The 15,697-nt window shown below is 39.9% G+C and overlaps 1 protein-coding gene across 3 annotated transcripts in view; it reads right to left on the reverse strand.

Annotated features, from left to right (window-relative positions):
• The window catches only part of LOC101470302 (sickle tail protein homolog), a 95,350-nt gene that overhangs the window by 36,236 nt on the left and 43,417 nt on the right, over nt 1–15,697 (reverse strand). For all 3 annotated transcript variants that reach the window (XM_076876449.1, XM_076876451.1, XM_076876450.1), the window contains 7 exons: nt 11,507–11,783; nt 10,661–10,937; nt 5,322–5,642; nt 4,220–4,315; nt 3,947–3,984; nt 3,686–3,855; nt 1,185–1,360 (listed from right to left, as the gene is read on the reverse strand). In XM_076876449.1, coding sequence (XP_076732564.1) covers nt 1,185–1,360; nt 3,686–3,855; nt 3,947–3,984; nt 4,220–4,315; nt 5,322–5,642; nt 10,661–10,937; nt 11,507–11,783 — 1,355 coding nt within the window. The remainder of the gene's footprint in view (nt 1–1,184; nt 1,361–3,685; nt 3,856–3,946; nt 3,985–4,219; nt 4,316–5,321; nt 5,643–10,660; nt 10,938–11,506; nt 11,784–15,697) is intronic.

The following is a 15,697-nucleotide window of genomic DNA, read 5'->3' on the forward strand; positions in this document are numbered from 1 at the left end:
ATCTCAGTTTCTGCATTAGATCCACTCCTCACTTGTTTGGATTAAAACCACCAAGATATTGATGCTTAGGATTGAAAATGGCATCTGAACAAACCACAAGACTGCCAGAGCAATTTGCTTTAGAGATATGACACCAAAGTGATGTTTATCCATAATGCACAGCATAACGTTTGGAAAAAAACCCCTAATACAGCATAGCAGCACAAACACCTAACACCAACCGTCAGAACGGTGGTGGAAGGATGAAAATTCGGGCATCTTGCCGTTACCAAGTCCACTATGAACTCATCTGTTCACCTGTTCAGTATTCTAGAGTCAAATGTGAGGCCATCTATCTTACAGCTAAAGCTTGGATCAAACTTGGTCATCAACAAGACAATATGGAAATCTACAAGAGCTTATCATCTATAATAATGGCGGAAAAAGAAAAGAATCAAGGTGCTGCAGTGGTCCAAAGTGCAGACCTCAACCGGACTGAAATGCTGTGGCGGGCCATTCAAACAGCTGAGCACAGACCAAACTTAAACAATGCTGTAAAGAGAAGGGAAAATTTCTACAAGTTAATGCTGTGAAATGTGGTTCTACAAGCTACTGATTCATGAGGTGTCCTTAGTTATTAATAGCGTTACATCCCTGGGTGGATCCTATCCACTGGATACTGTGGCTCACAAATAGCTCACATAACTCACAGATGCAGGCCTTGCAGCAGTTAACTCAGAAGGTGAAGAGGAAATGATGTCTCACTATGTTAACGGGTCTTCATATAGGCTGCAAAAACTGCTTGTTTCTTTATTTTAAAAAGGCCTTCGTAAAACTAGAACATTACTATTTGCCAATGATCGAGGAAAAACTAGATCATTTTAAAAGCCCTTAGTTAAACCCAGCTGTCTTAGTTAATTTTAAGTCAGTTTCAAGCCTTCTCTTTATCTCAGAAATTCTTGAAAGAGAAAGTTGTGAAACAGCTAAGTGATCATCTGCAGAGGAACAATTTATTTGAAAAGTTAACTCAGGTTTCAGAGCTCATCACAGCACAGAAACAGCATTAGTGAAGGTTACGAATGATCTTCTTGTGGCCTCTGACAGCAGGTCTGTCATAACAGACCAGCACAGTGTGGTTCATGGCTACTCCTTCAAAAGATTAGTATTTTTAAAAAATTCTTGAATTCTTAAATTCATTTTCTTACCTAAGCTGTGTGAGTATTTTCTCCTCTTCAGCGAGGTAGAGGCTCCTCTCCTCTTCCAATTCAGCTCTCTGTCTGAATGCTGCCTCCTCAAATCGAGCCAGCCGATCACACATCAACACCACTAGCTCATGGCCTGCCATCTGCAGTGTAGAACTCACAGTCTCTTGGTTTGATAGCTGAAAAACATCCAGCAAGTCAGAAATCAGGAAAACGTTTTGGGGTTTTCAGAGCAAATATTGGTAATATGGCCATTTCAACACAACACTTAATCTATAATAGCTTGTTTAAGGCAAATGATGAACTGAGGTGTTGCAGCAAGGCCCAGCATAAGATCATCTTCTCCTTCTGACTGCTCTCTGTAGGGATCACAACAAGTGATAATTTACCTCGATCTCACTATCCAGCCATCACAAGCATCCTCCACTGTGACACCTACCCTCTGCATGTCCTTCTTCACTATATCCATGAGGTCTTCTCCTTGTCCTCCTGCCGTTCAGCTGCATACTCAGAATTCTTTGCACAATATGTTGTTTACCCCTCCTTTGCACATCTCTAACTTTTACTCCAACCTAAGGCGGCAGTAAATTATTGCCACCATAAAAAACACAAGTCGCAGCAGGTCTCACTACCATCCTATAAACCTTCCCTTTCAGTCTTGCTGCTTTCCTTCTGTCACAAATCATCACTGACACTCACACCACTGTGAGCGTCAGTGACACTGCACTCTTCTTCAGCTCTCTTGTGTCTGTTGCTTTGGATGATTGCCTCCAGATATTTAAACCTTGACTACCTCTACTCCTTGCATCTTCATTGTTACACCTGTCTTCCTCGTATTCACACATACATTATATTCTATCTTGCTTCTTACATTCCTGTTCTCTTCAGAGCCTACCTCCACCTCTCCAGGCTCTCTTCCACTGCTCTCTGATCTCACTACAGATCACAGTGTCGTCTGTAAACATCATAGTCCACATAGCTCCCTGGTGTAATCCCACCCACTTAACAGTTTGATACTGTTGACCATAATATTTTATTATAGCAATTAGAGGATTCTGTAGGTATTAATGTTCCACAGGGCTCCGTGCTAGGACCAATTCGGTTTACATTATACATGCTTCCCTTAGGCAGTATCATCAATCATAGCATACAGTTTCATTAATTTGCTATGCAGATGAAACCGAACTCTATCTGTCCATGAAGCCAGATAACAGACATCAATGAGTTAAACTGCAGGAATGTCTTAAAGACATAAAGACCTGGATGTCCTCCAATTTCCTGCTTGTAAATTCAGATAAAACTGAGCTTATTATACACAGCCCCAAAAATCTTACACAATGGTATCTAACCAGATGCTCATTACCTTGGCCTCCGGTAACACTGTGAGGAATCTTTGATTCCTTTTTGACCGGGACATGTCCTTCGATGTCAAATTAAACAAATATGTAGAACTGCATTTGTGCAGTATCTCATCCTGTCTCAGGCTGATGCTGAAAACGTAGTTCATGCATTTATTACTTCTAGGCTGGACTAGTGTAATTCATTATTATCAGGATTTCCTAAAAACTCCCTGAAAAGCCTTCAGCTAATCCAAAATGCTGCAGCAAGAGTCCTGACAGGGACTAGAAAGAGAGAGCATAGCTCTTCCATACTGGCCTCTCTTCTTTGGCTCACAGTTAAATCCAGAATCAATCATCTTTAGGCATGAAAAGATGAAAAAAATCCTGATTGAGGTTGTCATAATTCATGCATGACAGCGTTAAATAACAATAATTACAATGACAGTACAAGAAAACAGCCTTTGAACAGGACCAAAGCAGAATGGCTTCCAGGTCCTTCTTCGGTGAAATCGGCTTCCTGTTTGACAGACACCCTCTCTACTTTTAAGGTTAGGCTTAAAATGTTTTGAGAAAGCATATCGCTGGGGTTGGATCAGGTGACCCTGAATTCTCCCTTAGAGACACTCCGATATTTCTAGGCTGCTAGGGGCTTTCCATGATGCTTTGCATCCTCTTCAGTCAGATGTGTTTTTTTTCCATCACTATGTGTTTATACTCCACTTTGCATTTAATCATTAGTTATTATTAATCTCTGGGTCTATTCCACAGCATGACTTTGTCCCATCTTCTTCCTCTAACCCCCAGGGGGTCGCAGCAGATGGCCTCCCCTCCCTGAGCGTGGTTCTGCTGAAGGTTTCTTGCTGTTAAAAGGGGTTTTTTCTTTCCTATTGTCACCAAAGCACATGCTCATGGGGGGTGGGGGGTCTGATTGTTGAGGTTTTCTCTGATTTCTCTGTATGTAAAGCACCTTAAGGCAACTATCGCTGTGATTTGGCGCTACATAAATAAAACTAAATTGAAGCAAATTGATTTGGCTTGGAGCACTTTGAGTTGTCAGTGAGACAACATAAGTAGTTAAAAAGTACACGTCAGTATTTACTACTATTATTAATAACTTTATTACTTGTGCTGCATTAACTGTAAATAGTGAGCAGAGTTGAGTACCTGTAACTGTCTGAGCTGGTTCAACTGGAGTCGCAGCTCACACACATTCCTCTTGGCTGACACTAAACGCTGTTGCACTCTGCTGTCAGAAGCAGGGGCCCGAGCAGCTGGATGGATGGAGGTAAAGCTGTCAGTCAGAGCAGCAGGATTCTGGGGCTCAGATGATACTCCTGAAGGGCAAAGAAATTGTTTTCTTTTCAGAATTTTCACACCATGAGACACACTCATAGTGGCAATATGTACATTTAAGAAACCTCTCACCAAGTCTGTTGTTTATAAGGTTGCATTCTGGACTCTCACTGAAAAACACAGACAGACAAAAGACCTAAAATGACTGTTTAACCCAGGTTTATATCGTATGCAGAAATAATCTTACTTTATGAGGCAAAGATCTGTTAGTCAAACTAATATTATATTTGATTAAATGAATTCTTGTTTTATACACATTGTTATTTTAAATACTACCAACAACAAACATAATAAATGTAAGAATAATTAATATAGTAATTGTTAATATCAGTAGATGTTACAGACCTGACAGCATCCTTGTCTCCGGGTCCTATGGACAAAGCGTGGTGCACTAGCCCTGCTAGACTGGCTATCTGCTCCTCCATGGCTTTGATTCTCTCACTGATAAATAGGAATACATACATTATATCCATCACATAACACTTATATGAACCATGAGAACAGCTTGCCACCATGTAACTGTCATAATTTCGTTTAAGCACCATTTCCCAACCATTGGTCTCATGATTCTTTATATTGGAAAGGAAATACACTCCGATATTAGTGGATAAGCAATTTTGAGAGCATCCTGGTAGTTCACCCTGAGTCTACATCATCAGGAGGAAGAAAGGTTCACATGATCAGCCCTAACCATACACTTTATCAAAAGGAACAGTTGAAGCTTAATCTTAAAAACAACTCCCCTCTCCACTTCCTCACTGGTCACTTCCCCATTGACACTTAGTTTAGCTATGAATCTGAGCTCCCTGTACTGATCATACTTGAAAAAGCCTTAAAGGACAAAATAAGGTTAATCATTTTATGCATTTTGTGACTTAAGTGGGGTCAGTTTTGGAAGAGTCCAGCTGAACCAAGCACAACATTTGTTAATGGAGTTTTACTTTTATAACACATTTCTACTCTGAGCATTCAAAGCAAATCTCAAGAGGCCTGTTTTTTTACTTTGCAGATATCATCACTGTGTGATATTTTGCAGTTACTGAGTGTCAGATTTTGAAACTTCTACCACGCAATTTCGACCTAGTAACAGAAATATCTCATAGGACAAATGCGAGATAAGTCGTTAGTTGTGTATTTAATTCAAAAAGGGCAACATGTCATGTTTTGTTCTTGGAGCAGAGTATATCTGGGCTGATTATCAGCTACTGGTATAATCTATCACTATAAGCATTCACTGAGTGTAATATAAGGACTATTTTTGTGATGCAACTGGCTAAACATGGAAAATAACCGAACCCACTGCTTAGTTATCTTTCTCATACATTATGAAAGACACAAGAAAAGTTGTTCTTTTTTGTCGTTTAAAAGAACATCTGTGATTTATGTTTCCTGTGGTTTCGTCATAGGCTGCAATGCAACAAGGCAATTACTCTGGCTATCAGCTCACCTTTGGGCATTGCTGGCATTCATATGGCCCTGAAACAGTCTCTCAGTTTGTCCCAGAGGACTGTCAGCAAAAACAGATGAGGTGGAGGATGAGGATCCACTTCCTCTGCTTCTGCTTATAATCTCTAGTGTAGCACTGTTATTGTCCTGCCCCAGGGACTGGCGAATCAGTGACTTCTTCTCAGGAGACACTAGGCCCACACCTCCGATGATTTGTCCACCATCAAACATCCTGACTTCACTGAGTCTGTGAGGGGAACTAGGCGGGATTTTGGTTCCCATTGGGGGAAGCTGACCGTCAGCATACTTCCTATTCTTCCGCCTAGAGAAAGAAAAAGCAGATGGAATAGAAAGTGAATGTATGTACAGCAGTGTAAAACCCACATACAATATGGTCCTTTGACAAATAGATGAAACATCAAGTAATCAGTTTATCAAAGTCTCTAATTTCTATCGTAGTTTTCAGTATAATAGAGATGGATATAATAGCAATCAGTTAGTTATTACAAGTCATCGATTGATTTTCATGTCATTGATTGAAATAAATGTTCCCAATCTTGTAGTTGGTCACCAGGTTTGCACACATCGCAGGAGGAATTGTTGCCTACGTCTCTAACTAACTCTAAATCCTTTAGGTTTCTTGACTACTGCCAAGCAAGTTGAAGCTTCAGCTACCTTCACAGGCTTTCTACAGGATGGTCTGGAGGAAAGAGCTTACATAGAGCTCCAGACCACTGATGTTTTTTACATGACAAAAGTGATTTAGACAAAGAAACAAAAAAAAATTACAAACAACAATATAGTATACACAACTGCACCAAATTGTGGATTATTAAACATTATGTCTCTCCCTTCTGAGTCCCTGTCAGTACATACATTAGTAATTGATGAACAAATTGATTTAGTTTGCTTTAAAGAAACCTGGTTAGAGCAGAATAATTATGTTAGTTTAAATGAATCAATAGCCTTGAATCCTTGAACCACAAGCTACAGAGGGTGTGGCAGCAATCTTCCACTCCATCTTACAAATCATCCAAAGACCCACACAGAGTTTTAATTAATTTGAAAGCTTGATGCTTACCCTACCCTCACTGGAAAACTTAAAAAAACAAAACAAAAAAACAACCCAAATCCTCTTTTGTCTGATCATTTCCTTATAATACTTAAATCTCCAATAGTGGGTTACAAAGCAGTGGAAAAGTACATTTCATCTCTTTCTCAAAGGACTGTAACTAAGTTTAAGGATATAATTTCCCCATGTGCCAACACAGTGCCGAGCAGGTACTTAAACTCTACTCCCTAATATTTTTTTTACAACTTCAATGCATATTTAATTTTCTGTAATATATTTATAATTAGAGCTATTTGCATTTATTAGAGATATTTTGTTAAATTTTGTAACTTTGTAATATATTCTTTTATTTAGTTCAGTTTAGTTCATTACTGTTCTTTTCGTTTTGGAGCAATTGTCACCACATCGTTTCCTCTTCGATTATTAAGGTATTCTGATTTTGATTTTGATTCAAATGATTCCTGGAAGAAATATAATCCAGTTCAGTTCAATTTTATTTATATAGTGCCAAATCGCAACAAGGTGCTTTAAACTGATAAAGACTCCACAACAATACAGAGAAAACAAATAAAATCCCAACAATCAGATGGTCCCCTATGAACAAGCACTTTGGTGACAGTGTAGAGGAACAAAAGCTCCCTTTAACAGTAAGAAACGTCCGGTTACTTACGTTCAGGGAGGGGCGGCTATATGTCACGACCGGCTGGGGATGAGGGAAGGAAGACAGGACAAAGACATGCCAGGGAAGAGACCCATGGATTAATAATAACTTAAGATTAAAAGCAGAGGAAAAAAAGCAGAAAAAAAAGAGTGAAGAAGAAACGCTCGGTGATAATGGAAAGCCTACTGCAGTGTAACTAAGGGAGTATTCACAGTAACCTGATCCAGCCCTAACTATATTTTTTTATCAAAAAGGAAAGTTTTAAGATGAATCTTAAAAGTAAATCCAAATCCAAACTGGGAGCACATGGCTCTGCCTCCCATTCTACTTTTGAATACCCGAAGAACCAGAAGTAAACCAGAAGCCTGAGAGCAAAATGCTCTAAATGGTAAATGGCCTGTATTTATATAGCGCTTTTACTCGTCCCTAAGGACCCCAAAGCGCTTTACATACCCAGTCATCCACCCATTCACACACACATTCACACACTGGTGATGGCAGCTACATTGGAGTGAGAAGATATTAAGCGGCCTTTAAGATAAGATGGGGCATGATTATTCAAGATCTTGTATGCAATGAGAAGGATTTTAAATTCAGTTCTGGATTTAGATATATATCTGAGCAATAAAGCTTATGAGTAGGAAACACTGTTGTATCCGGCCTGCTTTATGCACAAAAATAATCACGTGAGTAAATTACTAAATTAATACAATCCATGTAGAGATTTATTTTCCTGTGCCAAGACTTGTTGATTATATGATTTTTGGCCAGGCCTGCCCTCAACAGCACACACAGGCTGTACATTCACTTTAAAATATTTGCTATATAAAAGACTTACAGGATGGCTGTCTGATCTTGAGTGATATAACATCACCAGTGTTGGGTAGGTTAATTTTTCCAAAATGTATTTTTTAACATATTCCGTTACGTTACATTACTCAATAAGAGTAACATATTCTGAATACTTTGGATTACTTAATACATTATCATGCTTTTTACAGCTACATGAATGTCCTATTGCTGTGTGATTTATTACTATTACTGAAGGCTACTCTCCACACCAACACCAACTAGATGTTTAAATCTTAATATAAATGAGTAACAGTAGGTGCACATTAGGTAAGGCTGCACTTTTTGCAGTGATCTTGTATAGAAACTATTCAGCGCGTATATAAAACAGGTCCGCGGCTCCGAACCGTAGTAAAGGGACCTCTGGCTAATACGTCAGGTTCATGTCGGGCTCGTAGCTGAAAACTAGCTTTACTTTGTTGTCTGGGTCAACTTTGCTAGCAGATACAGAGAGAGGCATTGAAAGGCTGCTCCAACGGGACTTATTGTTTCAGAGGAAACACGAACACAGTGTACAGTCGAGTCTTAACAGCTTACTTACAGCTGGGCTCGTCAGGCTCTCTTTTTGGCTGCAGTGGTTATTATTATATTTACATGCTTCATACATGCTATGCCTTTATCACACTGCCTATCGTCTTCATATTAAATAATTTGTTGAATAATACTATTTAAAAATATTTCTTCACGTCATTATGCGGGCCACAATAAGGGGTGACATGTGCCGCGAGGTTAAGTCACACGCGTTAGAGCCTCTTAATGTGCGTTTTGTTTAGGTTTCCATCAGCGTGGAATTACCAGAAATAGAGAGGGCATAGCCTTATGAAACAGGAAAATACCGCCGTGTAATCCATTTATTTCAACAAAGTAACTATTCTGAATACCACCTTTTTAAATGGTAACTGTAACGGAATACAGTTACTCATATTTTGTCTTTTACATACGTAACGGTGGTACATGTATTCCGTTACTCCCCAACACTTAACATCACACTCACATAGGCCTTGCCCAGTCAGCTCCTACTTGAATTCAATTCAGTTTTGTGCCAAATCACAACAATTGCCTCAAGGCACTTTAAACGTTCTACTATTGGATTGCAAAATGACATGCTGTAACTGTCAGGCCACATACCCAAAGTGACTTTTCTATTTCTTTGGTTTAGCTAACCAAAGAAACGGTGTGGCTGTAGCTCAGGTGGTAGTGCAGGTCATCTGCTAATGGGAAGGTTGGTGGTTTGATTCCTGGCTGCTCCAGTCTACATGTCAAATATCCCTGCAAGATACTAATGTCACGGCGGGGTGCGCCGGTGTGTTTTTTGAAACAGGACCCAAAAGCAGATGTGGACGAGGTATTGCAAGTTTAAACAGAAAGCGATCCTTTATTTGGATGATTACAGGGGTTAACCAAGGAACCCTAAGCAAACTAAAAAACACTAAGAAACAAATACTACGAAGTTCTATGACTATGGTGGGGATAACAGACGACCCAACAATGACATTCAGAGAACAGAGGACTTAAATACACACATGAGGTGATCAGGGGAAGTGGAGACACATGAGGAAACAGCTGACTAGGATAAACATAATGATGCACAGGCAAGAGTAAAACTAACCGCATGAGCACAGAACACAAGACCCCTTTTCAAAATAAAACAGGAAACATGCAGACTTAGACACGACAACACAACTTAACAGGCCTAACAAGCATGACAGACTAGAAAAGGAACCAAACATAACCACACAGACATGACACATGAACCAGGGAAACTTAGTACAGGGGAGATGACATAACTAAGAAACAGGACTACACAGTAATCTAGAAATTAACTAGGTGCACTAAGCTAAGGCACAAAATAAATACAAAAGATACATAAACTCAAACACTGGGTCGCTTGACCCAGGACCATAACAACTAACCCCAAGTTGCTTTCGCATGCAGCTATCAAGAGTGTGAATGTTAGATAGAAATCACTATAATACAATCAGCTCATTTACCTACATTTGAATTACCGAAAAATGTCGAACTAAAGATTACACTGACAAAAAAGTTTGTTTTTTGTGTGTTTAGATGTTTCTTTTATATGCTGCCCAATGACTGTAGAAAACTGTCGGGTAGTCCAGTTTACTGAAGAACACCTCAGGCTGTCAGGTTAAAACACTCGGTCGTGTTTTCGTAGCGTAAACGCTGGCCCTCCTCTCAGAGCCTACGCTCTATCTGCTATTCCCTAACAGAGATACGCAAGTTTCTCCGTGACTGCAGCTGCCAGTCAAAGCTGTTATGATGACGTTTCACCCCAATTTAACATCACTGTGGTAGGAATTAGGAATTAGAATCAAACTTATGGGAAAGGAGACCTCTTGGACATCAATCAGCGTGATGAGAACTATTGAAAACAAAAGAAAGAATCTTTGGAAAAAATTTATCCTAGGAGAATTAATTTATTTTAGTCTGACCCCAGTCCCATCCGCTAACATGGAGGAGGTTTATGACCTATACTGCAGCCAGACACCAGGGGGCGATAGAGACGTTTTGGCTTCATTTTTGTGGAGCTGTCGCGTCCTCCATGTTTTCTACAGTCATTGATGCTGCCCAACTAAAAATGATCATTTTTAACCCATTATAAGAACTACATCTAACACATGTACCTAAACTGGTACAGACTGTTGCCTCCTGGCTGCTGCATACACCCAAATGGTGCAGAAATGAAGCATTAAACTTCAGACATTTCCTATTGCATATGTGTGTAAATAGGCAAGTATACCTGTGGAGGGAATGGGTCCCGTCCTCTAGATTATATTGGCTCTCTCCATAGCCCATCAGGGGTTTAATGGAGGCTCGGTACTGCTGCAGCCCTACTGGGAGTCCTAGGACTCCAACATTCACCACATCTGTTGCGAGAGATGGAGGGGCACTGCACTGGGAGGAGATGCTGCGGCGAGCTATTCCATCCTGCAGAGAAGCGCAGTAGGAGTCTGGATGTGGTCCTCCTTCACCACGCACCACCAAGGCCATGACCTTACTGCTGTCAACGTTCTCATCTGACACATACATGCATTTACACATAAACACACTGTCACTTTAGAATGTGGAGCAAACACACATAAAGAGTAAAAACACAGCCAGTGGTTATGTTTCCAAGAGTGTAGTGCAAGTAAAATCAGTTCAGCATTGTGCACCGGGTTGCCATGTGGAACAAAAAACAAAAAAAATGCAAAAAGCTCAAATACACACACACACACACACACACACACACACACACACACACACACACACACACACACACACACACACACACACACACAAACCCCAGATATTCAGACATTCTGCTTAAATGTGAAACTAAAGCTAGTTTACACAGCAGTAACGAGGTTTCTGGTTATCTGTGTGTATAGCAGCGGCAGACATTGACATACGGCATGTATGTATGTCAATGTCTGCCGCTACTATACACACAGATAATGGGAGATGGCATACATCATTACAACTAATCACAGCCCATAACTTCTTCCCTTATGTCACAGCAAAGGGGGAAAAAAACACTTGCAGTAGTGACTCATTGTTCAGTAGGAATCAGCTAAAAAGCACATTCCTGCTGGAGGAATCTCACCAGGCTTGACATCTCTCCTCTCCAGGATGGCACTGCTGGTGCATATGGTACTGGATCGTCCTGCTCCCGAAAGGCGAAGTGTCTGTGCTAATGTAGTGCTGGGGTCCCGCACTCCCCCACTGCCCCCTCCACCATATGCCACCCTGGAAGGGGAGGAGGGCATAGACCGGGCCATGGGTGGAGACATGGAACCTTGCAGGCTTTGGAGGGTGCCACGACTGGATGATGACAAGGTGTGGACTGGACTGTGACTGCCATACAACAATTCTCTGGGGATCTGAAGAAAGTGAAAAAAAGTGCTCTGAAACTGCACCATCACCACAACTTAGAACCACAGACGGGGGGATAGAGCACTTTCCATAACACTTCATTGACGGCTGGAGTCACATCAGCCTGTTTTAAATCAGCAGTGGTGGTACAATCGTGAAAAAGCCTGGACTCAGTTGACTCAGTTGCAAACTATAGACGCATGTCACATCTATCTTTGTTGTCCAAGATCTTTGAAAAAGTTGTTTCTATGCAGCTCACCGACCATCTGTCAACAATCAGTTTGAGCCATTTCAGTCTGCTTTCAGACCAAACCGCTCCACACAACCAGCTTTAATCAAAGTGGTAAATGAGACAATGATCGCACTTCAGTTTTATTACTGCTAGATCTAAGCGCTGGTTTGACACTGTGGATCACTGTATTTTACTGGATAAGATTGAACGTTTTATCAGCATTTTTATCGGCATGTATCCTGGCTGAGATCCTACCTGTCTGGGAAATCTCAGAATGTTAGTTTTAAAAATGATCTCTCTGAGACCTGTGCTGTGAGGCATGGGGTCCCCTCAAGGGTCTGTACCTGGCCTATTACTGTTTCCTCTCTATCTGCTGCTTCTTGGTCTTCTTCTATGTTATTTTCATGTAACCTTTCACTGTTATGCTGATGCCTGCAACTATATGATCCTTTAATCATTGGAAACTGTGCTGATTTGTCCAAACTGGAAGCTTGTCTATCTGCAATTAGGGGCTGGTTATCTGATAATTTTCAGCTTTGATGGTCATTGGACCACAAAACTTTCACTTGTCTTCGCGTATTGATTATTGTAATGGTCTCCTCTCTGGGTTGACGAAGAAAAGTTTTAGAGGTTTACAGACTGTACAAAATGTGGCTGCCTGCATTTTAACCAAAATAGGGAAATATGAACATATTACTCTAGTACTGAAATCTCTTCACTAGTTGCCTTGTAGGGTTCGAGCAGATTTTAAGATCCTGTTGCTCACCTACAAGACTTTAAATGGTCTGGCGCCTTCATATCTCTCTGACCTTTTGCACCTTTATGTTCCATTCAGTGCTCTCCAATCTCAGGGCAGAGACATAGTCCCAGCAGAGTTTACTGGTTTCAGGTGCTGGATGCCAAGCACTGTTGTTCACACTGGTGCACACTAGTACTGCTGGGTAACCCTCACAATTGCGACATGATACTTCTTTCTGCTCATTTAGTTTAATTTCACGTTTTTGTTCAATCACCTTTTATGAACAGCCCCGTTCTGAGTGAGTTGGGGATTCCTTCCTTTTCTGCTGTGGAGTCCTTTTTGGCCAGTTGTTGTTTAACAGGTCTGAATATGCATTTAATTCAAAAGTGTTTAGCTGATCCCAACAAGTCAGTTTCATCTTTCAGGCTTTGATCATAAAGCACATGTAATGTATTAATGAAACTCAGTCAACCTTCCAATGAAAATCAAGCGGAAATTTCATCATTTCACCAAACCCCAAGAAGTGTATAGCTGAATTTTAAAAGTACTTCCATTTGATAAATGGAATTTTTATGTTTTTGTGAATTCTGGATACACCCTTACATAAAATATATATCACTCACTCAGACAAACAAAAACATTCCTGACTCTGGGTCTTAAGAAAAAGAAATAATGTATAAGAAAGAATAAGTAATCTCAGCTAATTAAAAATAATAATAATACAAACGATACAAAAATGTACCAAATACCAAACCACCACCCCAAAATGTCACATACAAACATTTACTGAAAATGTTGAAAGTATAATTGTGCCTCTTTGTCCTCAAGAGAGGTCAGAAGTGTAAATATAATATAAATGGCACTCAGAAACATAAGTACAAGTTGCAAAGCCATAGCAGATATGAGCCTATCTGATGAATCTGTGTGTGTCTATCATGGAAGTCTTTAGCAAATTTAGCTGAATATGCATGGGTCACAATGCCAACATGATCAGCATTACAACTAATGTCGTTCCACTGCAAGCTCTAGTCACAAGTTTGGTTTCTGCCAGCAGCTACATATCAGATGAAGGTTTTCCTAGATATAAAAACATTATGGTGTTAGTCATCCTGTCAATTTCATTGCTATTGTCAATTACTGAATGGAGAATATGTCAGTGAACAAGTCATTTCTGAAACCAAATTATAAGCCAAATAATTGTGCAATGGGACAAATGAGTACAGATTTCTCCACCTCCATTTTTCTTTAATCCTACATATTAAATTTCTTTACAAATACTCAAATATGAATCTTCTCATGGTAAAGACTGGTTTGTTTTCTCCATTCTCCATTATTGTCTCAATTCTCCACACTACCAAGTGAAACAATAAATAATGTGTGCATATTTTGACTTAGCTCTGCATGACTACAGTTAATATTCCTATTGTTGTGCAAATAAGAGATGCATATTAGTCTATGTGACTGAGTAAACCTACAAAGAGCTGGCATGCCGAAAGAGATGAACTGCCAGAAGTTTAAAAATCCAACAGGTTGCTTTCCTTTTGTCCAGACCAGTTACACAAGGAGAGCAACCTGTCAAACAGATGATTGTTCGAGTACAAACTGAGTTGACACAAATTCCCAGCAACAACAAAATATTCTTCCAGCTATGACTCTGCCCTGACTGTCTTTCACTTCACCATTCAGACATCCAGTACTACTTACTTGACTTCCATTATTTCCCTCTACACTTTCTCCAACACAAACCCAAACCTAACGTTAGCTCACCCTACAACATAGGGACCTCAAACACATTTCTCTCTCATGAGTAATGCAAGTACAGACAGAAACAAATACTGTTGCAATAGTTCTCTTCTATCAATGTTAAGTTACTGAATTTTCTCAAATTATGAGCTGGTTAGTAACATATATGTAGAGGGCAGGGTAGCAGAATCCCCATTCTATTAAGCAAATGTGGTTCAATATCCAGTCTCAAACTATATGATGAAATTAGCTCTCAAAAGTAGTGGCCCAGGAAAGGAAAACAAAGAGAAGAACCCTTCAGAGTCAACAGGCATCTCAGTGTGGTAGAGGTTGATGTTTACCAGTCAGGAGGTTAGTGGCATGTTACCAAGCCTGAGCATTTGTGAATGTAAGACAAACAAATCTTGGAATGGAAAACAGTGTTTGTATGAATGTGTGTGTGCCTGGATGAATACGGCTTGTAGTAGGAAATGCTCAGTTAGAGTAGAAAAGCATCATATGAGTACTCGTCCACTTGGGGATTCAATCCTTGGCTTGGCCAAGATACTAACCCCAAGTTGTTCACTGATGCATCCGTGGGAGTATGAACATGTGTAAATGTTTATAGAAAAAGTGCTTGTGTGATGAGCCATGTGGTATAAAGTGCTCCAGAAGAGTAGAAAAGCACTAGTAGCAGAACTCATGACCAAGTTCATCTGTGAGTTTTATCAGTGTACAAGATTCAATTATCCAATCAGTTGGAAAATTACATTAAATAGTTTTGTTTGTTTCAAATACATTCTGAATTGTACTGTTTCATTTTCCACTCTAGTTGAGCACTCAAAGTCCTTTATTCAACATGCCTCATTCACACATGCACGTGTTTTCTACCTAGCATTATTTTTCTTTCTCAGCAAAATCTTACTGTTTATTTCTAACCCAGCATCTACAGCTACAAAGACAAACATTAAGAAAAGCACAAAGGAAATCATTATTTAACCTGCAAAAGAAACTCCCATCGGGTTTCTCCTCAGGCTTCACCAAAATAATGTTGAGTTAAAACAACCAAATGACAAGTATCACTTTCTCATTATCACTTTTTCCTCACATTCTAGTAGGACCAAGTTGTCACTGTAAGTTGTTTGAAATATATGCTCATATCTGGGTAAGAAAGGCCATTGTAAGTTTAAGTTACCACGAGATAGCTTGGAATAAATGCAAAAATAAAT

The sequence above is a fragment of the Maylandia zebra genome, linkage group LG18 (assembly GCF_041146795.1).
Source record: "Maylandia zebra isolate NMK-2024a linkage group LG18, Mzebra_GT3a, whole genome shotgun sequence".
NCBI classification, from domain to species: domain Eukaryota; kingdom Metazoa; phylum Chordata; class Actinopteri; order Cichliformes; family Cichlidae; genus Maylandia; species Maylandia zebra.